Source organism: Atractosteus spatula, chromosome 7 (assembly GCF_055471065.1).
Source record: "Atractosteus spatula isolate fAtrSpa1 chromosome 7, fAtrSpa1.hap1, whole genome shotgun sequence".
In the NCBI taxonomy this organism is placed as follows: domain Eukaryota; kingdom Metazoa; phylum Chordata; class Actinopteri; order Semionotiformes; family Lepisosteidae; genus Atractosteus; species Atractosteus spatula.
The window spans coordinates 51,369,314-51,395,920 of record NC_142712.1 but is presented as its reverse complement, the minus strand read 5'-3'; the positions used below and the strand labels follow the sequence as shown (position 1 = coordinate 51,395,920).

General features: G+C 43.2%; 1 protein-coding gene across 3 annotated transcripts in view; it reads left to right on the top strand.

Moving 5' to 3' along the window:
• Positions 1 to 12,183, top strand: part of LOC148831367 (uveal autoantigen with coiled-coil domains and ankyrin repeats-like) — a 54,843-nt gene extending 42,660 nt beyond the window's left edge. For all 3 annotated transcript variants that reach the window (XM_088921625.1, XM_088921626.1, XM_088921627.1), the window contains 9 exons: positions 453 to 560; positions 1,104 to 1,136; positions 1,847 to 1,939; positions 2,178 to 2,208; positions 2,298 to 2,347; positions 2,640 to 5,354; positions 6,619 to 6,771; positions 8,600 to 8,665; positions 9,200 to 12,183. In XM_088921625.1, coding sequence (XP_088777751.1) covers positions 453 to 560; positions 1,104 to 1,136; positions 1,847 to 1,939; positions 2,178 to 2,208; positions 2,298 to 2,347; positions 2,640 to 5,354; positions 6,619 to 6,771; positions 8,600 to 8,665; positions 9,200 to 9,271 — 3,321 coding nt within the window. In that variant the 3' untranslated portion in view covers positions 9,272 to 12,183. The remainder of the gene's footprint in view (positions 1 to 452; positions 561 to 1,103; positions 1,137 to 1,846; positions 1,940 to 2,177; positions 2,209 to 2,297; positions 2,348 to 2,639; positions 5,355 to 6,618; positions 6,772 to 8,599; positions 8,666 to 9,199) is intronic.
• The last annotated feature ends 14,424 nt before the right edge of the window (positions 12,184 to 26,607 follow it).

Below are 26,607 nucleotides of genomic sequence, written 5' to 3'. Positions count from 1 at the left end.
AATAAGCAGAGATGAATCTTTGCTCATGTATCATTAGTGTAATGATTGATGGAAGGGGATAAGTGTACGGAGGAAGGGATTCTGTGGTTTCATAAACTACAGGGTAGAATTCATCATGTAAACTAGATGCTTTAGTAAATGACAAAGAGTCCTAACCTGTTTCATGCTGCATTTTGAATTCTGAAGTATAAAAGCTTTGGTATGTATTCATTGCCTGCCTCCAATTTCTAGCTGCTAAAGAGACTTTGGATTCAAATGAGCCTGATGGCAGAAAATAAGCCTCAAACACATAATAGCACACTATTTTGATGGTGAACAACCCTCAGAATGGGATCTTTAAAAGACAAAAAACAGGTGCTCATCATGACTCATTAAAGCTAAAAGGCTGATCTAAAATGTGTTCATCTCCGGTTTGATGTTAATAGCAGAGGTGCTGTTGTGGTTTAATTAAGGGCTTGGAGAAGGAAAAGAAAGACCTAAAGGACACATTAAGAAAGTTTCAGCAAGACCAGAAGACTCTGCTGGAGAAAGTCAGTGGACTGCAACAGCAGCTTGAACAGGTAAACAGGGGTAGCTGACTTCTTCCCTTCTAAGAATTCCCAATAATTTGTTTTTTGGGTTTGAGCCAGAAAAATGTATGTCTGATGATATCCAGAATTTCTAGATCTCTGTACTTTCCTTTGATGTTTAAAAAGAGCAAAATATCCTTATATGACATACAAAATAACCTAAAAGCCATACAGGTTCTTCAAAGCCTGGTACAATAACTTTATTACTGTATAATAATAATAATGCTCTTGAACCTTTAAAACACTTTTTTAGTTTGAAAATCATGCATTTATTTGAGCAACAGTTTTCCATTATACTCCTAGCCAGTGCAGTCAAGCACAATTTTTTTATTTGTGCAGATATAAGATAAAGTAAGTTGGAATGATCGGTCATGTTTTAAGTCCCTGTGGTGCTGTTTAACTCAAACTGGAATTGTGGGGTTTTGTGGGCTCCTGGTTAAGGTTACATTGGTTACACAAAAAAAGGGTTATAATGAGGGAAAAACAAGACTTACCAATGTTTTCCCTCTTATAAATCTTTTTCTTTTTCTTCAGGAGAAGAAAACAGTGGAAGATCTTCGGAAAGAAGTATGTCTAAAAATCGTTTACTCCTTGTTACATTTTTTCTCGTTTCTATATAGAATTTAAGTCTGCATTTTTGCATTATGGAATTAGGGTCAGGTAGATGAAGCAGTGACCCCTTGGTTCTTTGTCCTTTTGCAGTTTTTTCTTTTCAGAGAAAGCGTCTTAATTACAATTTTTAAGAGGAGGGCCTGTGCTTTTTTTAAACCGGCTCCTGTATTCTGAAGTGTGAAATTGTTTCTGCTGTGATGGATGAGTCTGCTGCACCTGGAGGCCTGAAGCCCCTCATTAACAGGCTGTGCAGCGCAGGGTGTGAGGCTGAGCCCGCGGGCTGCCTGGCCCGGTGGCCTGTCACTGGGGGTGGGGAGGCAGGGGCAGTCAGCAGCTTCCCACAAGCTATGAAAACACATTTTTAAAACTAATAATGTCTTTCTACCCACTGACCTCCAGCACAAAAGCAATCTCCCTCCCAGCTTATTGTTTCCGTCTTATAATGTTACTCTGGGATCTTAAAGGAATATCTGAAACCCTCTGCCAATATTGTATTTCAACTCCTGGAAGATAACGAGGAAGGTGTTAGTAAAACGAGGGGCAATATTTCCAAGCCCTCTCCCACTGAGGTCCCTGATGAAGGTATTGATTCTAATGTTCTAGCGCTGAGATTGCATCAGGATGGCGAATGGTCTGTGAATGCTATTCTTCTGCTTGGCTTTCAGAGGGAACAACTGAAGCTGATGGTGAAAGGAAAGGAGAAGGAGGAGAATGTGAAAGCCATGGAAACTGTGAAGGTCCAGCTGTGGAAAAATGTGGTAAAGTTTAAGGCTCTAATTATTATGATTTCTTGTAAAAATAAATTGTGCCATCCACCCATCTGTACTTCCAGAAACGTGAGAATAAAATAATAAAAGCAATGAATCTGAAAGTGTTTATATAACCCCAGTAACTGATTGGTCTGATGCTGATTTATTCGCTCTGTTTGCCAAAAGAACAACACCAGGTCTGCTGTTGCTTTCTCTCAAAATGATCATCGTTGCTTTTATTTTGTAGGGCGACTATTCTGGTCAGTCCGTCATTAAAGGTGGGCAGTGTCTTTATTTTCAGTTGTTTGTTATGTTGGTGTTGTGTTTCAGGAATTCATTGTGACTGCAGCTGCTTGTTATTTTTCAGGGAAAGATCCCAAGCTTGTGAAACAGTCTCACAGCTTTGATTCTGCACAGGTAATCCTGCTCCCAAAATCATTCTTATGCAGGACTGAGCTTTTTTTTGTTTCGCAAACATATTTAAAATTAAAGCTAGCAAACTGGGTAAGTTTCTGCATTTGACGAGTTCTTCATTTACCTCAAATATTCCTATCCTAAGACTTAGAGGAGCTAATCCCAAACTGTGATCCATGCCCTTTTCCCGTCCTCTTGAGTCAAGCCGTCTTTATAAATGATACTACTTCCCTTCTGTCCTAAAAAGAAAAGAACCTTGTAAGACCACCGATTGTTTCTCCCTGTACCTGTGTAGATCCTGCAGCCTTCCTCTCCGACCCGGTCTATGTCCAGGCCGCTGGAGTTGTCTCTGCCGGGGCCGGCGTTCTCCAGCGAGAGCGAGGCGCTCAGGAAGGACATCGACGTGCTGCGGAAGAGGCACGATGCCGCGGCGGAGGAGAATGCACGCCTGCAGAGCCAGCTGGCCAGCAAGAGCCTGGAGTGCCGGGAGCTGGCGGAGAGCTGCGAGGCCACCAGGCGGGACTCGGACAGACAGGTGCGCGAGATGGAGGAGGCCCTGAGTGACGTGCAGAAGAGGATGGTGGATTCGGAGGCCAAGGTGAAGCAGCTGCAGGCCCACGTGGTCGCCGTCAGGGAGCACCTCAGTAGCCAGATGGTGGAGGAGCTGAGGGGGCAGCTGCAGGAGGTGAAGGGGAAGTACGAGGGGGCTTCGGCCGAGGTGGGCCGGGTCAGGAACCACCTGAAGCAGAGCGAGAAGGCCCTGGAGGAGTACAAGCAAAGTGAAGGGAGGCTGGCGGAGGACGTGGAGAGGCTGACGAGGGAGCTGAGCAAGTCGAGGAAGGAGAGGGAGGAGGCGGCCGTCAGGCTGATGGACGCGGAAGGTCGCATGAAGGAGATGGAGGCCAGGCTGGCCTCGGCTGTGCCGGCGGAGAAGTTTGATAACATGAAGAATCTCCTGACGAATGCGGTGGATGAGAAGGAGAAGCAGGCGTCGGAGCTAAGAGAGGACTACGAGAGAGTGCTGGAGGAGGCGACGGAGCTCCAGAGGGAGCTGGAGGAGCACAGAGCCGAGGCAGCAAGGTGTGTGCCTCGGGAGGAGCACGAGAGGCTGAGGGCAGCCCAGGAGGAGCAGACTGCCAGCCTCGAGAGGAAGCTGTCGGAGGTCACTGCAAAGAGCCAGACGCTGATCAAAGAGATCAAGAAGAGCCAGCAGGTGAATGAGCAGCTGAGAGAGCAGGTGCAGGATTTAAACAGTAAGATTCAAGCTGAGTACGTGCCACTGAAGTCACACGAGGAAGTGAAGAGGTCCCTGGACTGCACTGTCGAGGAGCTTAGCAACAGGCTGGCAGGAGCAGAGCGGAAGATCAGGCAGACTGAAGCACAAATGCAGACGCTTCAGGCAGAAAAAGACACTGTGTGCGAGAAAATAACTCACTTACAGGCCCGGTATGTCCCGCCAGAGAAGTTTGAGGAGGATGTGAGCATGCTGTCGTCTCTTAACAGAAATCTGACGCAAGAGCTTGAGGAGTTTCGGAGGAAATACCAGGAAAAAGAGCAGCAGCTGGAGAAAATGATGTCTGAGAATGTGTCCATGAAAAGGAGAGTGCAGGAGGAGTTTGTGCCAAAGGGAATGTACGAAGAAAGCAAAAGCAAGTTAGGCAGTGAATTGGAGAAGGCTAACGGCGAAATTTCCAGGTTGGTAAAGGAATGCAAAGATGCTCAAGAGGAATTAAAGCAAGTGAAAGAAGGAAATGTGATGTTGAGAGAGAAGCTACAGGTCATTCAGACACAGTTGGAAAAGGAATACATTAGCCTCAGAGATCACGAAGCCATAAAGAACTCGCTGAAAAGCACTGTTTCCGAACTTGAGTGCAAGAACAAGGAGGCTGCGTGTATTTATCAGTCTGCCCAGGAGGAAACGTTAAGGCTGCATAAAGAACTTGAAGAGCAGAAGATAGAATTAGATACAATACAGGAAGCTATTCATTCCAAGTTTGTTCCAATATCCGTCATTGAGGAAAAAGAAAAAACTTTCAATGCAACAGTTAAGGACATGAAGGAGCATTTAGCAGAGCTGCAGGAAAGGTACAGTCAGGCTAAAATGGAAGGAGAACACTCTAAACATGAGAATGAGAAGCTGAAAGTAGAGATGGTCTCTGTGCAGCAGAGTGTTGAAACGCGCTATGTAACCAGTGAGAAATGTCAAGAGATTGAACTTGCATATAAGGAAAAACTGCAGGAGCTAACCCATCAGCTTAGAGATTTTGAACAGCAGTACAAAGATGTGACTCTACAAAAGAAAAAGCTGGAAGAACAGAATGCCCAGTGCAACCTGGAGATTCAGAAACTGCAGCGGCAAATGGAAACGGACTTCATCCTTGTGGAGCGGTTTGAGGCCATGCAGCAGTCGGTCAACAGCAGGATTCAGCAAGTTGAGGAAGAGTGTGCGAGAGCGAAAGAGGCGCACAGGCAGGAACTGGAGAAAGTCGCCGTGCTGGAGAGGGAGCTGCGGAGTCAGAGAGCCAACGCGATGCTTCTCACAGAGCACGTCCAAGTGAAAGAGGCCTTGGAGAGGGAGGTGACCGAACTGAAAAGAGCTCTGAAAGAGGAGGAAAAGAAGAGTTCGGAACACATGGAGGAAATTGCCTCCCTGCAGGTTAGACTCCTCAACACTGCCAAAGAGGTGGAGGACTTCAGAGCAGAGGGGTCTGAGGAGCTGCTGGGGCTGCAGTCCGAGAAGCGCAGGCTCGAGGCCGAGGTCGTCAGCCTGGGCCAGCGCTTGTCCGGCCTCGCTGAGAAGTACGAGGAGCTGTCCCGTGAGGCAGCACGGGCCCAGGAAGCAGAGTCAAGCGCAAGGACCGAGAACCAGCGGCTCCAGGAGAGAGGGCACTCCATCGAGACGGAGATTAAAGAGCTGAAGGAGAGGTATGACAAGTCTTTGTCCACCATTGGAGATCTGCAGAAGAGAATACAAATGTCCTCAGAGCAGACAGAAGCCAAAGACAAGAAGGTAAGTGGGCATAAGTGCCTATATTTGATATCAAGAAAATTCACAGATATTTTTCTACTTACTCTTCATATGTTTAACTTTTTAAGGTTTTAGAATGGGTTAACAATGATTTAATCATTTTATCATTTGATGATTTAATTTGTAGTAATGTCTCAGGATCCCCGCTTGAGAAACTACTATAGGGACAGGCTTCTCTGCAGTCAGGCACTCGGACATACCCCCCGTCATGACCGTGCGTTATGTCTCAGTCCAGGCGTGAGCGATCCTGGATACTGAATTGGGCCTTATGCCACAAAACGCACTTGAGAAGAGGTAGAGCAATATTAATGATGATCCCCGTAATTGAAAGGAATGAAAGGGCTGCAGAAAGAAAAAATTAAATTATCCGGTTAACCAGTCTGCATCCAGTACAGATAAATCCTGAATTTGCGGAATGATGGTGCCGCTATTGGGGACACAAGTTGTTCTGAATAGAGCTGCAGGGGAGAGGGAATCGCACCCTTCTCCATAAGATGGGGAAAACGCTGTGTGGTTCTGACAAAAGCACCTTGTTTTTACACTTAATGATGATTCTCCCGGGGCTTTTGTAAACAAAACCTCACTTCACCAGTGCACAATTGCAAAGAGTCATAAATCAGAGATTGGATACCAAAGTGTGTATCTGGGTAAATCAGTGCATCCCCTTACAGAGTGTGCTGTAAAACAACCTGACAAAGTCAAGCTTACTACGTTTTTTTACATTTACTGTAGTAAGTGATTCTCACTTACTACACTCACGCCATTCTCAATGTCTGATTTTTCTCGGCGTTCTGAGAAACTCATAATACCATCTGTTTCACATCTTGTTTTCTTTTAACAAACATCGCAAATGGGTATTGTGGAAGTTGAAAATTCTTACGTGTTATTATTTTAGAGGATACAACTTTTTTTTTCTATTACTCAATTAGACACTATGTAGAGGAATGGCGTCTCAAAATGTGTGTTTTTTTTTTTGTTGGTACTCATCTTCCTGCCATTGTCCAGATTATTAGGGTATCTTTGGTCCATGGTATAAACTAAAGCCTCAGTGTCAGGGCAGACACAAATATACTTGTCTGCTCTTTTTATGCTTGGCGTTGCATTAATGCAATGCACAAGGACAGCAGCACATTTGGAATAGCTGTATGCTTTAAATGTCTTATCCCTTTGCGTCCTGATCAGCTTGGAATGGTAGGTGCCGTTTGGTTTTTGCATTTGGTGTATGAGCACTGACACTGTGTGACAGATCACGGAGCTGCTGAATGATGCAGAGAGACTGAAGCAGGCCCTGAACAGCCTGGCCATGCGGCCCTACACCGCCAACATGCCCACCAAGAGGCAGACGCAGCAGATCGACACACTCCAGGCGCAGATCAAAAGCCTACAGCAACAGCTGGCTGTAAGTACAACCCTGAGGTGCTGAAAACAGACAGGGCTCAGCAAAGTGCCTGCCTTGTTAATTGCTAAAAAGCTTCTTAACATTTCAAGATGCATTGACGAGCTTGCCGTTCAGGACTGCACAAGCAACTTGTTCTGCAGCAACTTTCCTGGTCTTCGTGAAGAAGATTTGCAGGGTTTTTTTTTCTGGTATCGCTTTTGTTCATTCCTGCTTTGATCTCTGCTTAGTTTTTTTTGTACCTGGTTCAAACAATGCAAGTGTTTTATGCGCGGTTAAACCAGAAGACTTTCATTTTTTCCAATTTTATCAGCAAAATTTCTCAATACGATTTCTTCCCTACAGAAGAATTTGCCTAGTTTAATTTAGAGCTTGGGGAACTATATGCACAGATTTCATATTTTGTTAAATGTTTCTGTGTCTAATTCAGTTGTTCGTCTAATATAATCTTTCTTGGTTTGAAGTCCAGTCATGCTTTGGTACCAGGTAGGGGAATTGTTACACAGCCTCATGAATTTAAGCGAGGACGTGCTAACCCTTCCTTTACTCTAATTTAAATCAACAGAAAGGCATAGTGTGAATAAAAGCATGATTACAAATGAGCAAAACTGTCACTTTTCTGAGCTTTACAGGTATCGCCACACACATTTAATTCAATATTTAAAATCTGGGCACAGCAAAGGAAACCAAATAAGCTAATAGTGTCACTGATGCAAATTGCTTAAGATTTCACTTTCATTTCGTCAGTAAATTTTCCAAGCACCCAGTCGTTACTGCTTGCTGTCTGAAATAAAAAAAAAGATCTTGGGGGGGGGGGGGGGGAAATGGCTTTCAGATGGGGCAGCACAGATATCACATAACAAACTGACTCAATTTACTTCTATGTTCTGTCAGGTTACATGGAAAATATTAAAACATGCGTAAAACGCAGTCAGACTTGATATTGGTTTTGAAAATAGAAACCAGGTGTTACATGAATATTAACCAGTTTTCTGTCGGGCAATAGATGAACTCTTCCACAACAACTACATTAATAAATTGAAAGGGATGGCCACGCCGAATAAGGCAAGATTAAGTCTGGCAGGGTATCAAGAACTACTGAACCTTTTATGATTTTAAAAGGAAAGTTTCAAATTTTCCATGAATAGGTGTTTGTGAGGTTTAAATGGACATTTATAGTTATGAGAGAAAGCTGAAACCGAAATCAATAGACCTGTTTTGATCTACGTGAGATGCGCTGGGTGTGTCTTGCTATTCTGTGAGCAGGTCCTGCATCATCCAAGTTCACTGTACTCTTCTTTGGGCTCTCTGCTGGATCCGGGCAAGTTTACCGAGTCCATGACCCCTACAGCAAGGCTTTTGCATGACTGTACATTGCTACTCTGAATTTTGAAAATGAGGCAATTACCAAACTGTAATAAATCATGGTTCCGCGTCTAGAGCTTGCCAGTCACAAGGTCTGTACCAGGGGACTGATTATTCCTGTGGGACTCTTTGCCAGAGCTGACTGGCTTCTCTCAAAGCTTCTACCTGGGTACCCTAATGACAGGGATATAAAAATTTTAGAAGCAAGCAGCCTTCACAGGGGAAGGCCTCTTTTATGAAATGTGCAAGTCAAAAATGTGATTTTTGTGTACAATAATGTCATTGAACTTGAGTCGGTGAATGGCCTCTTTAATGCTTTTGGAAAATGAAAATAGATGAGAAAATGCCAATAAAAATCTGTCTATAGCAGCATTTCTCTGGGCAGCACATATTTCAGGCTTGTTTTTGTGATGCCTGGAGCCCTTTTCTAACTCGGCGCGGCGGCATGTCTCATCTTCCCCTGCAGGATGCTGAAAGGCGGCACAGGGAAGTGGTTTCTATTTATCGGACACACCTCCTCAGCGCGGCCCAGGTAGGGTTCAGAGCTCTCGATGCAGGAAGGAAGCATTTTAACTTGTGTAACGTCATGCACAGACTACGTATCAGTGGTAAAAACTGAGAGTGCTACTATAATTCTCTGAAATTGTTTTAAAATGCTTTCACTTCAGAACTTTTTTATTTGATTGCATCACGGGAGGTGATATGTCACTTCCCTATATTTCTCAGTTCTTTCTATAAACTGAAAGTGCTTTCCCACTTGGTGGGAAGAGAGCTGTGTTGTAGGTGGCTCACAGCAAACTGAAGCCCTGTGAGGAAACTTAATCTGCGAAAAAACCACCACTGAGGTCTGGCGTTTCTAAAACAACTCATGCCTTATGTAAAAAGGAAAAGCAGGAGTAGGTCATGTCCTCGTATACTCGTATACTGTTAAAGAAAGGCTGAAAACTTGTTTGCTTGACTGCCTCCGCTCTTCTGTGTGCTCTCTCCCCTCTCCCGCGAGGCTGTATGGCAGGTTGTGCCGTGTGGTGAGGCGGATAGTTTTCAGGCTGTTTTGTTGTTCCCGCAGGGCCACATGGACGAGGACGTGCAAGCTGCCCTGCTCCAGATCATCCGAATGAGGCAGGAGTTTGTGTGCTAGTCGTCAGCCGAAGACCCGCGCGTCCGGGCGCCCCAGTGCCACTGAACCTCCCTGACGTCAATGACCGCGGCCCTCGCACACCTCTTCTTCCTGGGTTGAGAAAAGAACACTTGTGCTGGATTTCGATGGCAGTGCCAAGGGAGGACCCTTGGGGGCTCTTGACGTAGGGTTCAGCTGCTAACCCAGGCGAAACCAACTCAAGCGCAGCCCACAGTGGCTTGCCCATACTGTCGTCACCAGTCTCCCAGGTACAGGAGCTGAGTTTGCATCAGGCCTCTGTTGAGAAACATCCAATCAAAAGCAATCCTTTGTGCAGAAACCCGTGGAATTTCAACTCCTTGCAGTTCCTTGGAATTATATGTATTCTACAGCAGATCAAATTATTGGGAAATAAAGAGTGAATTGTCTTCTCCTAAGGTGCCCATCGCACCTCCTGGAGGTTCTTCTTCTCCAGTAGGAGAGCTCTAATTCCAAATATTGTTCACATCTCCTTGAAGACCTTTTGTAGCCCTGGGCCACACATGTGTCAGGGTTGGCAATGTCTTTTCCCCAGACTAAAAAGACATTTGTTTTCCAAATACAGCATTTGTGCTTGTATGCAAAATATTAGAAGGACAATAATAAATACTGAACTATACAGTTTTTAGGTTGAAGTGTGTGACAGTCATAGGACAGTGCAGAAAATAGTAAAATAATAACTAAGGTACATTATCAGAAAGAACATGCTATTTGTGGAAAAAGTCGGTTCTAACCTAGGTTTAGTAGTGATATTTTTAAAACATTTTTTCAGCCTTTGTTCAAAAGTCATAATAACTGCCATAATAATAACTACAAAAATAAAGATGACCAATTAATGGTCATCTAGGCAATCCTGTCTGAATGTACATATTGGGGAAAAAACCTGAGGGAGTCTTTTTTACAAAACTAATTTTAAAACATTAAATTGCAGTTTGTCAGGTCAGGCTTCATATGCATTACATGTTTCAGACTGGTACCGCAGTGGCAAACTCAATTCAGATTCGGAATGGAATAATTCCCATTTATATAATATGGTATTCCTTGATGCTTTTCCACAGCATTAAATCCAATATGGCCTAAATAGTAAAAACTTTGGCTCATGGTTGATATGTTTTAAAAACTATAGCATTTAAACTAACTGTTCATATATATTTATTGAGAAACCATATAATATAGGTAGTAAAAATTATTTGGTTCAGTTTTAAAAATGTCAGAGTATTTAAGTTTAGGTGAAATCAGCCAACACTGACTTGAATCCTTTGGAGATTACTGTCCTGGAATTGCCTTCCTGAAACGTGTTTGACCTTCGCACCCCTCTGCAAAAGCAGTGGAATGTTTGCTAAGAAATGTACAGAATTGGACGGTATGGAAAACATTCTGCTTTCCCATATAAACCGAAATAGAAATGATCATTTCTGAGGCCATGGATCAACTCCTAAAGCAGTTTTATATTTTAAACTAGTCAGAATGAAGTCAGCTCTTAAAGCAAAGCAAAAAGGTCAGAAATGGCTAGCATTTCCTACTGTGAAACATTACGAATCCACTCGAGCTCCTTAATTTGTTTTTACAGTGCAGTCCAGGGTGCGTCTGTTATTGGCATGTTTAATGCTATTCCTCAAGGAATTCTGCTGATGCTCTAGCCAAATAAACACCTCTTTGTGTGTGTTCAGCAGATGTATTAAGAGGCAAAGGCTTTGGACCGCGGGATGTCATTGCACTGAACTGGGGCAATGAGTGACAGGCTCTATGCAACACCCAAACCGTGTGGACTTCCACCAGTTATTCTGCATCAGGCTGGCCAATTGTGATGCTGTAGGGCCCTAGCGTCTTCAGTTCCTCTTTCCATCTTGACCCTTAAACTAATTTGGCTCATTATTGGCTTAACTGGACCAATCTAGCAGCTTCTCCCAGCTCTGATGCTTTACATAGATCTGGAAAGCCCACAGACGCGCGGGCCCTCAGGGTTCTGAGCTGGACCTGTGTGTCTTCCATGGTTGTATGTGTCTTCCATGTCTTGTCTGCCGGTTTGGGTTTCATCGTGCACTGCCTCCAGGAGCTCTGCCCACAGTCCTCTGAAGTCTAGACAGTTCTTCCCTTCAGGTTCTGCAGGTTACGTGCTAGATGTAGGCTGCCATGTTTGAGGAGTGTGTTTCAGTGAGAAAGGTGGGCCAGATTTCATCCCAGCAACCACCGTGCTGCCTTACAATGTCCTGTCATGGACACCACTGGGACGAAATTGGCTCCTGTCTTGTGATTTGGCAGGCCAAGTCACCCTGTAATTTAGCTAGATAAAAGAACTGTATCTTTTTATTTGTGGTTAAAAATAGGAAATTGGAGTTTCAACAAAACCTTTTTTTTTGCCTTACAGATATATTTTTTCAGTAATAGCTTTGTTATACTTTGATTAAGCACTATGTATTGTGATATTCAGCAGGACTGGAACGGAATAGTGTAACACTTGTTCTATTCAACGTTTATCATGTCACAAGGAGAACATTATGTACGCCCCCTATTTATACCAATATTCCCAGCAAAAGAGGTCACCCTCATTGACCAGATGTGAAACAACTCTAATAACTAGTACTAGACTGAGGTTGGTGAAGAAATCAAGATAGCTAAACACCTATCTGCAATATTATCCTATTGTATTAATTGCTAAGAAATTGGGTTTTTTAAAAAAAAATTCTCCTTAGCTTGGTTCGAACATTGAGCTACTTTATTAATTTGAGGCATATTTTTTCCTTTGCTCTCCAATAAAATTCATTTTCAAAATCTCGTTTACTGACCTATTGCAAATGGTTATTTTTTACTAAAATGTTTTGTCTTTGAATTTTTTTTCCTTTTCAAATTAGTGTTACTGTACCAACATTAATAAAAATATATTTTAGAGAATGGTTTTGTGTTTCTGCGTATTATTAATTTCAGACTCCTTGAAAGACCAAGAGCGATGAGGAATGCAGTTATTTACAGAGGCAAGTATTTATGCTTGTCTGTTTTTGCAGTCTGTTGAATTTGATGGAAATTTGCCTCAGTCTTGTATAAGTTCTGTATTTATTTTTTTTGTAGCTGAATTAACACTACTTGGCTTTTTATAGGGTCAGCTGGTATCACTATTTTGTGTGCTATAAATTTCTAAAGTTATATACAGTGAAGTATCTGTTTATAAAACATTTGTATAGAATGAAAATGTGTTCATTATTATTAATAAGGGTCCCTACCAGGTTAGAAACAGATTTAATATTATTCAGATAATATTTTGTGAATCGGTTACCAGTTATAAGAATCTACAGCTGCTAAGCTATTGGTTTGTCATTTTCAGCCAAAAGGTGAAACAGTGTGCTCTGCAGGCTTAAGCCACTTAACTGTGCATTGGTTTTTATACTTGGGTACAAAATCAAAAACCTTATTAACAGTATATCAAATCAGCTTCAGTTGCATAAATAATTTTCTGAAGGGTTCATGTGTGCAATATGTGCACATCAATTCTCTTAACTTCATCATTCAGTGAATAATTTATTTAATTTAACGTAGCATGCCGTGAATTTGATTTCTAATTTGAAGCCAACGCAAACATGGCCTCCTGCATAGGTAATGCTGCCTCTGCTGTGAATTGTTGCAGCTTGGTAGTTATCCAAGAAATTGTATAGATGAAGGAGAATTACAAGTTACGTAGTGTTGGCCATTGAAAATTCTGTATTTACATTTTAATCATGTAGTAAATTTGTGGAGTATTAGTTGCATATTAATAAAGCTCTGACTGTTCTCATGCTCAAAGCTAAATTAATTCAGAATGCAGAATTCAGTGTTAACTTCCTGTTGGTTGCAGAAATGTCATTTGCAGTACCTAAACTGCTGAATCGCTTCTCTTCTTTTTTCTGAAATTGGTCTGATGTGCACTGTTTTTTTTTTTTGTTCCTCATTGATCTTTACTGGAATTCACTTTAATGTAGTTTCTGTGCTACGCATGCACTTTGGTCTTGCAGGAAGACTTTCATGTTCCCTGAATGTCCTCAGTGACTACAGCAGGCAGCACACATTATGTTATAGCTACAGGAAAGAGTATGAGCTTCTGTGTCTTCATCAGCACATTTTCAAACTCTAAACTTTTGTTTTTTCACTGTGATAGCAGATGCCCCTTGTGCCTGTTAAAATTAGGTGAAAGGTGTATTTTTTTCAAGGGATTTATAATGCTATCCTCTGAATCCCAGTCTTAAATCACAATACATTTACACCTATAAGTGGCTGTAATGCCATTTGAGTATTGTATAGTTCTTGTTCCTCCTGCATTGTCAAGGACAGTGAAATATGAATTTGAAATATGTTCATGTTCTCTCTTGCCCAGGTTCAGCATCATGAGTGACTGATAAATACTGTTTTTTAATATTTAATTGCAAGACTTCATACTAAGTATAAAACTAGTGAAATTCAATTAATATATGTTTAGGCATTCAGACTTGTTATCAATTAATAAGAAAAAGAATACAATTTCTGTAGACCGGCAGCTGCTGTAGATAAGCAGCCATAACCATAATAAATCTGAAGCATCAAATTCAGTTCGACAGAACAAGACGAAGGAACCGTGATAAGTCAGAATGAGTTGGAACTTGTTGACAGGAAAGTAATCACATATGAGACAAGACGCAAAGATGTCTACCTTCTGCTTTTTTTGGAAGAACTCCATTCTACTAAATCAATAATAATTCTTACACTTATATAGCACTTTTCAGGACACTCCACTCAAAGCGCTTTAAAGGTAATGGGGACTCCCCTCCACCACCACACCAATGAGCAGCCACACCTGGATGATGCAACGGCAGCCAGAGCACACCAGTACACTCACCACACACCAGCTAACAGTGGGGAGGAGAGCAGAGTGATGAAGCCAGTTCAGAGATGGGGATTATTAGGAATCTATGATTGACAAAGGCAAGGACATTTGACAAGGAAATTTGGCCAGGACACCAGGATAAGACCCCTACTCTTTTTAAAGTATGCCCTGGCATTTTTAATGACCACAGGGAGTCAGGACCTCAGTTTTACATCTCATCTGAAGAACAGCGTCATTTTTTTACAGTATGCTGGCCCTGTCACTATACTGAGGCACTTGGACCCAGACCGACCGCAGGGTGAGCACCCCCTGCTGGCCCCATTAACATCTCTCCCAGCAGCAACTGATCACGCAGGACTTCAGTTTTCAAAAAGCAGCCTGCAATACTTGAGTATGCTGCCCTCCTGTGGAGGACTTTGGAGGCTGCAAGAGTTTCCTCCCTCTCCTGCTGGAATAGATGTGTTGAAATTGTTTTCCATTCGCCAGAGCCATAGAGTGCAGCTGGCTGGTTAAGTGGGTTTCCCATTGCATTTCCTTTACAGTCATGGACTGAAAGCTAGATCCACCTGCTATCAACAATCTGTTTCACTAGAGCTGCAGCTGAAGTTGTACACCACCTTTCAACAGAGCACGCCCTCCTTTCTGCCACGATCAAAGTCTGGATGACAAGCAGCCTGTCAGGCCCAGGCTGAAGAGAATGGAACTCATTCAAGGAGGGCGGAAGGCATTATGGTTCAATTACTGGCAAATGATATTGCAATAAAGAGTGGGCAAGCTGCTTGTGGAAATAATACTCCCCCTGCTGCACGATATTACCTTTATGGTAATCACGTCCTCAGGAGATCTAACCTTCTGTCCTCATAGCGTATGGAGTGATATCTTTTCCAACTGCTTTCTGCACTGCACGGTTGGCTCTTTGCATGTGGTTTGGTTTTAAACGCAATCAAAAAGGATGATTGTGCTTCCCAGTGGGAACAAAGCTCTCTCTTTCTCCTGCAAGACGTTTTCCTGCTCTTGTTCGGAGCTCCTGGAGCCCCGTACGTTTGTGTGGCAGCTCTGTTGCGATGCTGAAGAGGGTAGATTGTGGCGTGGATGGGGAAAAGAGTCTATTCTGGTCCCCAGATGAGGCTGCAGAAAGGTGCACAGTCTTGGCTGAGGAGTGTGAAATCGCTCCTGGGGGGGGGGCAGGTTTTGCATATTATCATCAGAACCTCTCCTGTTTGGTTTGGTGCAGTCTTAATTTATTATTCTTTTTATTGTGGCTTATGAGTCTTTTAAAACATGCAGCAGTTAAAAAAAAAGAGGCTTGTAGAATCACAGCACCATGTCATGTTCCACATGTTCGACACTGTCGGTGGAGTTTAATTGCAAGTATTTTGTTACAGGAAAGAAACCCAATAGCATATTAACTTCCAGACATGGCCAGCTTTTTCCTTTCCTTCCCCCTGTACTTTGTGATAATGTGTATCCCCCCCCCCCCCTTGCTCTATAATTAATCTGGCTCGCCCTGCATTTAATTGGAAATGAATCCAAAACGCATCAATTTCAAATTGTTTTTTTTCTAATATATATTTTTATTACTCTGTTATTTGCGGTCGGCTCTGTGTAAGCTGTTCTCAGCAATTATGGCAAATACAATTCAATCTGTTTGGGGATTTTTGTTGCCCCCCTTTAATCTGATTTCCAGGCCTGTAACTGGGACCAGATGCCCCTCTCTTTGGTTTTTCGCAAAACATTAATCATCTCTCTTAAAAACAGAATCACAGCAGTGTAACAGCATTTAGCAAACCCTTAAAAAGCAAGGCCTCTAATCCCCACCCCTCCTCCCTCCTGCTCGCTTTCATGCGGTTTGTTACCTCGCTCAGTAGTCTGCCACCCGGCTCTTGATTCTGGCCTGTCTCTGATTAAGAACAGAGAGCTGCACTTTGTTACACACTGTGGCTTCCAGAGTCGTCCACATGCAATACAAATTGTCTGCTCACTTTTGGCTTCACGCCTCCTGTCTTTGCTCGGGGGGAAGCTGGCAAGGGGAGAGGGGATCGGTCACTTCTCTCTCACTGCGTCTTCCAGAGTGACAGGGCCTGGAACAGGGAGTCGGGACGGAGGACGTCTCCGTCTGCTTCAAATGCCCCGTTCCTCCTTGGTCCCCTGGGGGGGAGACTTTGAGACTTTTCTGGCCGCTGTAGCTCTTTAATGTTTCTGCAGAGTCGAAACACTTCTGTTGCCTCAATAAAATGCCAGTTTATGGGTTAATAAGGCTCTGGAGAACACATGGTGCAGATTTGGGCTGGATGGGTTTGGCACATCTTTCTGTCCACTGCAGACCCACGATCCAACACACCTGGAATATCCCCGCCACACGGCAGGGGGTGGGTCGAGGGGTGGCTCTTTCATCTTCCAAGAGTTTGCTTTGATTGGAAGAGTGGGATGTTGGAAAAAGATTAGACAAATCATACCCCAGCACCCAGCAGGCAGAACCAGCGCTGTAGAGCCTTAAATGTGGCCGGGTGGAGGAACTACAGAACCTGTGTTCAATTTAGAACTCCTGGAAACCTAGGTGTAACATATACAGCTGGGGCTGTGGAGAGGAGCTTGGCATACTAAAAACTGAGGAGAAATCAAACGCGCACATGTGTGCACACTCTCTCTCTCACACACACACAGAGGTTTTTGGTTTGTGGTTTTTGGCTCTGACTCAAAACAGGCAGAGAGCTTTACCATAATTACGCGTGGGGGTTAATGCAAGATGTATCATTCCTAGAAACGCAATAAGGACATCGAATCCGCCGCACGCTAAACGGTTTCATCTGAGCTGTGTGTGTTTTTCTTTTTCCCTCATTAGCTCTTGGTTAACCGCTAATGCAGTGTGTATCCACTCTCTCTCCCCGAAAGATCTGCCGAGAAACAGATGAAGAAACCCGCCTCCAGCTGCCCGCTTGCGTCATAATCCCTCAGCCTGTGAAGAAACCCAGCCCGGTTACTTTCCTGCACAGTCGACAGATCTTAATTAAGGGGCTGTTACGAGTGACTCATGAAATCTGACTGGCTAAAGAAATAGCGTTACATGTTTCGCCAAACGTGCAGGTCACTGTCGTTGCCACACTTGCGTTTTTGCCTTAGTCTGAACAGGTAAGATGAGGTACAGTACGCCTCCCTGTGTGCTGAAACTCTGCGTCTCCCAGCAGTCAACGGGCAGCCCCGACAGGAAGCAACAACCCACAGAGCTCGCTTGTTTGCCAACACCCCCCAGAGAGTCTGAAAGGAAGAGGACGTGACCGTCAAACAGGGCTGTTTGTGGGCACATTGCGTTTTGCGTAGCTAAACTTTTCTTCTCTCCACTGGTCCTTTCTGCAGAGCTGGCCAATAAACCCAATATGGAGATTTTCTAGTTTCATTAAGACCATCAGAGCAGCCTTGGCCATTGCAGTCCAGTTCCTTGGTGCAGTTAGTTCCTGCGCAGCTGAATATAATCAGACTTGGTAACTAATGAAACAGTAAAGAGGTTTCTGTGTATTTGAAGGAATGGGAAGGTTCTGTATTTGACTACCAGTACAGTGTTCCAGTAGGATTCCTTTAGCTCAAGTGCTCCGGTTTTTAGGATTCGTAGACTGGGGTTCATGGGGAGTACTCCACCTGACCCCTGTGGGCAATTCTGTTTAAAAACTCACTCCATTGGGCTAATTCTCCTATTGGAGAGTGAGCACTGATTTATTTAAATATGTGCAGCTGATGAACATCTAGTAATTCTTTGACAGATACAGAAGAAGATTACATACCTGAGATGCTGGTATACATATAATGGTACTAAAAAATGTGTTGATATTAAGGAGATGATTGATTTTACAACAAAGTCAGATTTGGTAACTGTATCAATTGTGGGGACATGAGAGAAGAAAGACAAATTTTTAAGAATTATTAGCCATAAATTAAACTGGGATTTGACACTAATGTGCTTCACAGTAAAGCTCAGCAAAGTCTGCTGTAAGGTATAACTTAAGATCATTACCTATGGATTCAGCATTTTTATTATTTTGCAAAATGTATATTCATTATTTTGATTTTCTGTTCGTTCAGTTCAACATACAAATAAGCTAAATTAATTCAGCTTCTACAGCTGTGAGACATCTCGTGTCTTACACAACTTGCCTATGGTGTCGTACTTTTTTTTTGTTGCTGTGCGTAGCACCACATTACAGAGCAAGGAGAGCTCTAAACTTTCATCAGGATTAGCATTTGAAATCTTATTGTGCCTGATATTCTGACAATGTCATTTTATGGTTCTTAATATATTATAATAGATTTGAAAAATGTCTGCTTCTGTTGTCTGACACTCTGTAGCACAAAGCAAGTATCTGTGAAGGCTTACAAAGTCCTGGGTGGTATCTTGGCCCAGATCTCAGTGCACTGCCATGAGAAGGTGGCCCAGATGTCAAATTGAGGTCTGTATAGTTTTTGGTTGTCAGCGACCAGCGATTTTAAGCATGAAAATTAATATTAATAATTGTTTACACTTATAAAGCGCTTTTCTGGACACTCCACTCAAAGCACTTTACAGGTAATGGGGAGTCCCTTCCACCACCACCAATGTGCAGCCCCACCTGGATGATGCGACGGCAGCCATAGTGCGCCAAAACACTCACCACACACCAGCTATCAGTGGGGAGGAGACCAGAGTGATGAAGCCAATTCATAGATGGGGATTATTAGGAAGCCATAATTGGTAGGGGCCAATGGGAAATTTGGCCAGGACGCCAGGGTTACACCCCTACTCTTTTCGAGAAACACCCTGGGATTTTTTCTAACCACAATGAATCAGGACATTAGTATTACATCTCATCCAAAGGACAGTGCCTTTTTACAGTATAGTGTCCCCATCAATATACTGGGGTATTAGGACCTATACAGACCAAAGGATGAGCACCCCCTGCTGGCCCCACAACACCACTTCCAGCAGCAACCTTAGTTTTTCCCAGGAGGGCTCCCATCCAGGTACTGACCAGGCCCCCACCTGCTGAGCTACAGTGGGGTGCCAGTTGTGAGTTGCAGGGTGTTATGGCTGCTGGCCATAAAAAAAATAACATTAGAATGCAGGGATCGGTAATAACTGATTTCACTGAAGGCAGTGGGCATCCGTTAAGTGTCAAGATCCACAACAGGACCAGTGGACTGAAAATTGATGGATGATTGAACCATCTCACTGCCTACTGGGTTTTAGTCCAGCCGAGTTCTTAATCACAGGCTACATTCAAACTGTTTACTTGTACACTGTCGACTGTTTGTTTGTATGTTGTCTTGATGCACTGTCTGTACTTTGTGTTTTTACACTTGTTTTAACAATCGAGAGACTTTCTGTAAGAATTCCATTGAACCGGTTATATAGGCAATAAAGTTCAAGTTCATTGCTTTCAGTTTTCTGTTTGCGGCATTTTTATAATTTGCTTTTTAGTTATAAAGACATTGAATGGGAGTCGGAACTGGTTGGAACCCTTTGCCAGTTTCTGAGTTTCAGAACTCCTCACATTCAGGTTTGCAGTAACTGTTCATTAAGAAATAAAGTTGCACATGTTGAGGAAGACAGTGCTTCAAGTTTTGTTGGCTGAAGTTGTTGGAAATTATATGCTTGAAGTAGGATATCGAGCTCTGTGCTACACACAGAAACATTAATCAAAAGCCTAAATCAGCAGGCAGAACAGTTAGCACTGGTGCTTTAGAGCTCAGCTATTAAAGTTTTCCCCCATGACCAGCAAAAAATTCAGCCTGACCCCGGGCTCCTCCTGTCAAAATGGCAGATTTCCCCTAGATGGCGCCATTGTCCTGAAATTCAGGCATGCGCCAAGAGTGAAAATCAAACCACCTGTCGTTTCCCTTGTTTTACATGTTTTTAAGAAATATATACTTCATATTTTTCCTGGTATAGCATTTACTCTCCCAATAATAACATCATAATATCCTCCGGAACTTCTCTATATTCTACTTTTTTCCTGTCCTTTTGTCATGCAACATTCAGTACAGAGTGTCAAAATGGTCCTGCTGTATCATTTGTGATGTAATCTCTTTTAAATGCAAAGAAATCTCCAGTGGGCACTGTGGTGAGTCTTGATGGATCTAAGGTCCCATCAGTGTAACACAGCCGTTGGTGTCCACAAGCCCGTGTTAATGGACTGTGTGCAATGCTATGAGGAATGGATATTACCTTTGCCAGCTGGTCCTGCTTACTAATGAACAAGCCAAATAGCTCAGGTCTGAACACATGGCACAGCACAAGATGATGAAGCCTTAATGTCTTTGAAGAGAGTATTAAAGACACTCTGATTGCACACCAATTGCTTCCTGTTCCATATGTACACTTAACGTTCTTTTTTTTTGTATAAGTGTAAGGAACTATTATTATTTAATCAACTGGCTAAGAGCAAGTTCGTCCACGGATCACATATGCTTGGGGATGAAATCGCCCAAAAACAATTTGCGCACCCAACCGAGGACAAAGGGTCTCTGTGTTCAAGGGATGAAGCACGTTTGAAAGCATTTTGAGCCCACAGAGTTCGTTTGTTTCTGCAAGGGAAAAGATTAACTGTTGGTACTTTACTATCGAACAAAAGGTCTGTAGCTCTCTTTGCTCTCCCACTTCTGTTTTTTGCATATAAATTCTCTTCATGTGAAAACTGTCATCTGGTAAAGAAGGGAAACCTCCAGAGGTTTTGAGTCTGTGTCAATGTGCCCCTGGAGTGGAAGGTAATGGCAGCCCTAATTAGACATCAGGCACTGAGCCCGAGGTCCAGAGTAAACTGAGAACACCGCGACTGTTGATCATTAGGATTGGAAAATTCATTTGTTATACAAGGCTGCAGTCACAATCCAATTAAAAACATGAAAGTATGCTCTCTCTCATCTCAGGGATAGGAATTTGCAAGACATAAACAGCCTGTAAAGTGGAAAAACTACATCTGTGTTCATTTCGTTTTGGACGGAAGCCCACATTTGGTAATCTTTACTGCACAATTCCTTTAAATCGAGATGGCTTCAAATATATATATTTTTTAAATCAGCCCATCTGCTTTCAATGTACTGAGGAACTGCTTTAAGTTTTAGAGGATGTCTCTACAGTTGGATGTTATCCATGTGGAAGTGTGTAAGCACATGTGAGACTGGTGCTGTTTCTCTACTGTTGAATTGCCCTCTAAACTGTGGGGATTGTGGCTCGTGATAATTCAGCAGCACTGCAGGGCTGTGTTTCGCTCTCTATCAGTGGAGCCTGCGCTGACCATGTCAAAAACATACGAGCAGCCCTCATGAGCCCTGTGTGATTCAAAGGGGGTGATTCAGAAGGTCTAGAGCCAAGTACTGAGGGCAACACTGAGGACCCAGTATTGAGATGTTGAGGGGCCACGTTCCAGACTGCCTTGACCCTTTCCCATACTCACTCTTCCTTTGCAGATCCACAACAGGGTGAGCATTTAGAAGTTTGAGTAGGGAGCAGAGTCAGCAAGTGATAGCTGCAAAGGAACAGGTGAAGTTTTATTCCATGCTGAAAGGAAAAAAACCCCACAGCTGAACACCTGAAGAAGGCTCCACAGTCAAAATGTTGTGTCTCTTTTCTTTTCCTTTACCTGTTCCTAGGTGAGCATTTAGTCACAATTTCAGTGTATAATCATGTGCTTTTTTTCAGTGTATTCTACCACCAAAAGGCTGTCTGTGCCACAGTGCAGGTTTTTTTTTTTAATCGTACAACAGTATTTGCTATTTCTATGATGGCACTCTGTTGCTAGTGCCATTAGCTTCAGTCCAGATTGGGCGCGGGTGGGCTCCTCTCTCTGCATGGGTGAAGCGGGGCGTGTTGTCTTTAAGAGAGGGGTTTGGGCTCCATTCACCCACAGCTGCGGCTGACCTTTGGAGGAGCTCCGAAGGCTGCAGCTCATCTATCAGAATCGAAACTTTCGCTGCTTTGTCAAACGTACGCCAGAGAGCGGTCTGTGACATTAAAACTCAATTAGCAAAGCTGCTTTCTAAATAATGCATGAGCAAAGTGCATTACTAACATTCAGTTGCCCAGAGCAGGGGTGCCCACACTCCGTCTCAATATGTCAAGGTTACACTTGGTGAGTTAATGGGCTGGGGGTGAGGCAGCGAACAATATGCAGACAGAATGCTCAGAATGAACTGATTGTCGTTCAGCACACAGAGGTATCTCCTCCACTCCAATATTTCCACTCGCCCTGTTTTCTCCCTGCCTTCCTCCTGTTGTGCTCCTCAATGAATGTTAACTGTGTTCTTACTTTTGACATGACAGAGGGGAGACAGAGCTGACAGTCCTTCTGACAAATTAGTCTGATCCCTCATCTGTATCTGTCACTGCTGTCGAGGCCGAGGTGGGAAAGGGGTGACACATGACAAGGCGGGGTAAAAACGGCTGCCTTTGCTGTTTTTCTTGGGCTGATGGGGTGATGGGAAGGCTACAGCGGGCTGTTTTATGCTCCATCTGTTCTGCTATATTGTTAACCTTAACAGCGAACAAAAAGAAAGCCCCCTCCCCCCTCACACCTTGGCAGAACCTCTGCCGGGGGAGCTGGATTGCTGGACTGGGCCTGCAGGCTTCAGGCAGCGCTGGCAGCCGGTGGTGGTATCAGTGACGGAGGCCCCACTGACTGCTGGGAATGCGCACACATAATGGGCAATGTGGTTCAGCACTGCGAGATTTAATGCACGGATTAGCGAAGAGCCAGAGGTCAGCTGGGCCGGGATCCAGGCTGGGCTGGCAGTTGTTAACAGTCAGAAGGCCACTGATCAAAGGTTCTCACACATTACAGTGCCCCCTCCCTCCCACACCGCCCTCGTAATGAGCCTACAGGGCATGAGCAGCTAACAGGGAGGAGAGCAATGGCAGTTTAACAGATTCATCCGGTCTTTACTCCACAAATCTTTTTCTCCAAAGGTCTCTTTATCTGCTCAATGGAAAGAGAAGAGCACCCGCACTGCCACGCTCTCTTATTAACACATTAAAACAGGTCATGCGCTTATCACTGTATTTCCAATCGCAGTTTTATCTTAGGAAAGCTCTGAGAAGAGCTCAGGATGTGTCCAGTTATTAGCACAATTCTCTCACCTTATAAGTGATTTTAACAATCCACTTTGTCCAGACTTCGGTCAAGTAACATTGTGCTCTTTTCCTCGTATAAATGCATTGTGGTTATAAGATCCCATGAGATACATTAAAAATGCCACAAATTCCAATACTCATTTGATGTCGTTTTAATGCTTCTTAGTATAATTATAATTCAGTTTCCTTCCAATGTAACCAAACTACTTATGGAGATCGTACAAATGATTTAAGATCCTTAAGGACGTTTCTACAAATGCTTCTGTTCTGCAGACAGTAGACATAGTAAAACAAAATGGGTATGTTAAGTTGTTTTACCTGAAAAGGTGCTTATGTGCAACTTATCAGTCTGCCCTTAGTTCTTGAAAGGAAGATTAATTGGTTACACGAGGAGTTCAATCCTAGTTTTATGTAGCTACAGCAGTTTTTTTTTTGCTATTTGCTCTAGCCTCAGACTACTTCCTTTTTCCACAGTAGCATACACCGAGGAATGTTCAGCTTGTTTAAAAGTGTACAGGGCCGTGAATAACCATTACACTCTCCAGGTTCCTTGGCAGGGTGCCTGTGGATATTAAGCTGGTAAACAGGCCTGGCAGGTCAACTAGGTACTTGTATTCCTTCACACTAGTGTTCCTAATGGCTGCTCGCACTTTGACTCAGATAAATGAATGTGTGTTATAGTTGCAATCATGAGCCATAAAGATAAATAAATTCACAACTGTTGCTGTTAAGCTAGTTACTCATTAATGTCTGTGAGGCTTTTCAGCACAGCCAAAAGCAATAAAAGCATTGAACTGTTTTCACAGAAAATATTGTAAGTCATTGTTGTGTCATTAAAGCCAACGGGTGGTGGACTTTATTTTGAAGTCTTCCCAAATTTCACAGCTGTCATCTCTGGGCACAGTTTGTGTCAGAGGGTGCTTTCTGCTCTCTGGGGGGGTGTGGTCTTTGTGTAGGGGTGTGCTTATTGTCTGAAGGAGGGACTGGTCTATCTTGAGAAGGTACCTGTTATCTGTGGCTATAGTGGCACTGGAATGGAGTTGTGCAGGTATGATTGATTTCCTCTGAGCTTTGTTCCATTTCAAAGAACACGCCAAAAGAAACTTCTATTATGTCACATTTTTTTTCTATGAAAAGGCCTGGTGCTCGGCCATACTAATCTGTTTTATTGACATGAAACAACATTCAGTCCCTCTCCATAACAGAAATGGTACATTAACCCATGAATTAATATAAAATGAATTCTGCACAGAGGGTGAATGCAATTCCCCAAGCTGCAGCACACAGATGGTAGAGTGCTATTGAGGTACACGCTGCTGGGGTACAGCGGGCACTTGTATGCTAGTGATCCAGTCAGTAAGACCTCTCCTGTGAGGCGAGGTGACACACATCATGACCCACAGCGAATAGCTCTGGCAGGTAAATCTGTCTGACAGTCCTCATTCCTGTGAGGGTACAGGAGTTGGCACTGGAAAGCCTGGTCTTAAACAATCAAACATACCAACTGGGTGTTTTTTTAAACAGAAATTCCTATTCTAATTTCATCACAGGACATTCCAAAGATATCTTCAATTATGCCAGAGATAAAAATCCAAAAGTCATTTAACCCGTTTTCCTACTTTTACTGTAATTAGGAGTTTAAGAATTCAGAATTAGGGGCTCAGAATTTCCAGTTAGGTCACCCAGTTTAAGATATCTTTCAAATTGGGGTGTTGACTAATTTGAATGGCCATCATATTTTAGGAGGAAGTGAAAAATTAAAGCATCCATTCAGAACTTTCATATTTGAACTTCCCTCTGACTTTTCCCTGTCGTTTGCCCAAGATATTGACAAAGTAAACTGTCCATTTTGCTCCTATGTTTTTAATTCCAGTGAATGACCATTCAAAAGCTTTAATCATCACATAAGTAACTTATTTATCTCATTAAAAGAGAGCATCATCATTTTTCCAGTCCTACAGTAAGTGTTTGGCCACAGATAAATGACACAACTGACTTGGAGGCGGGTAGCTTTGTGGCTGTTTTACAGCTTGATTACACTAGAAAAAGGAACACCGAGATAATCCCTGGCCTTTTCATTTACAGAGTAGCGCATGATTTACTTAAGCAAGCTTTGGCATCCAATAATCTTTACAGTCAGGATGATGATGTTAAATAGCTTTTGTTTACATTGTTTTAATGCTTCTTTAGTCAAAGTATAACAGAGACTGGAGTTCACTCCTTCCTTGTGGTCAAGGCCTTGCTGGTGTGCACACGTGACTTATCCATATCTATTGTGGCAACAGGCTCCATTATGACACATTTGCTATAAAAGAGCCAAATAACTTGATGGGTATATACAGCTTGCATATGGGCTGCCCTGGTACAGCAACAGACCCCCACAGTTGTGTTCACATATGATTTTCAATCATTTTAGAGTCATTGCAGAATGTCAGGTTTATTCATTTCGCTTTTCAGCAGGAGAGTTCATGAATGAAGTATCCACGAATTTGCAGCTGTTAAAGTCTATATTGTGAGCGTCTGTCAGTGTGGGAGAGCCAAGGAGAGTGAGAGAGGGGACTGACCTCTACGAGGGACTTGGGGGATGGTCCAGAGACCAGCCAAGCTCCTGGGAAAGAAAGCCACTCCAAAGGTTTCCAGGTGCACATGGAAAAAATGAATATATTTCTTCTTTCTGCATCAACACAGTTGTGGAATATTACCTGGAGTTTATAGGCAGTCGAGACAAACTGCAGCATGTTTTGTTCTGCGGTAAATCATTTTGAAAGTCCAAACTGTCTTGAAAAAATCCTAAAAGAACAAATACTACAAACCACGGATGAGTCAGGTATTTCGCGGATTCTACAATGATTTCAGTGTTTTTTTATTTAGAGGGGAAAAAAGAAGAAAAAAAAAGCTTCCACCGCTGAGCCTGGGTTTTATTTAGTTATTAGTTTCCTTTGCTCTTCTCTGAATACTGCATGATGTCTATATTAAATCACCGTACGTCGTCTTGTTTTTTAAAAAATAAAAATCATTCCTCCAAGCCCGCTTGGAGCCGAGAGGTTTGTTGTGTTTGTATCCAAACCCAGCTGGCGTTTCCAAGGGCTGTGGCCAGGGATTTCACACTCCCAGGACAGGGAAGAGCCAGCAGCCTGCTTTTATTTGAATTAATATTTAACCAAATCCCTTGTACACTGGGAAAACAACGCTGAAGCACCCTTCTCAGTTTTGATGAGCCGTTATTAATACTGGTGGGGGGGGAGAGAATTGGTTTGAAGCTGCTGCTCTTGTCACGATGTCAGGCCCAGTCCCAGCTGAGCGAGCTCCCGACACTGTGCTGCTCAGCATCAACCCCCCCCCCAGAGAAGAGAAACAGGAAGATGATCCCTCTGCAAATGAACAATAAAAGGGTGC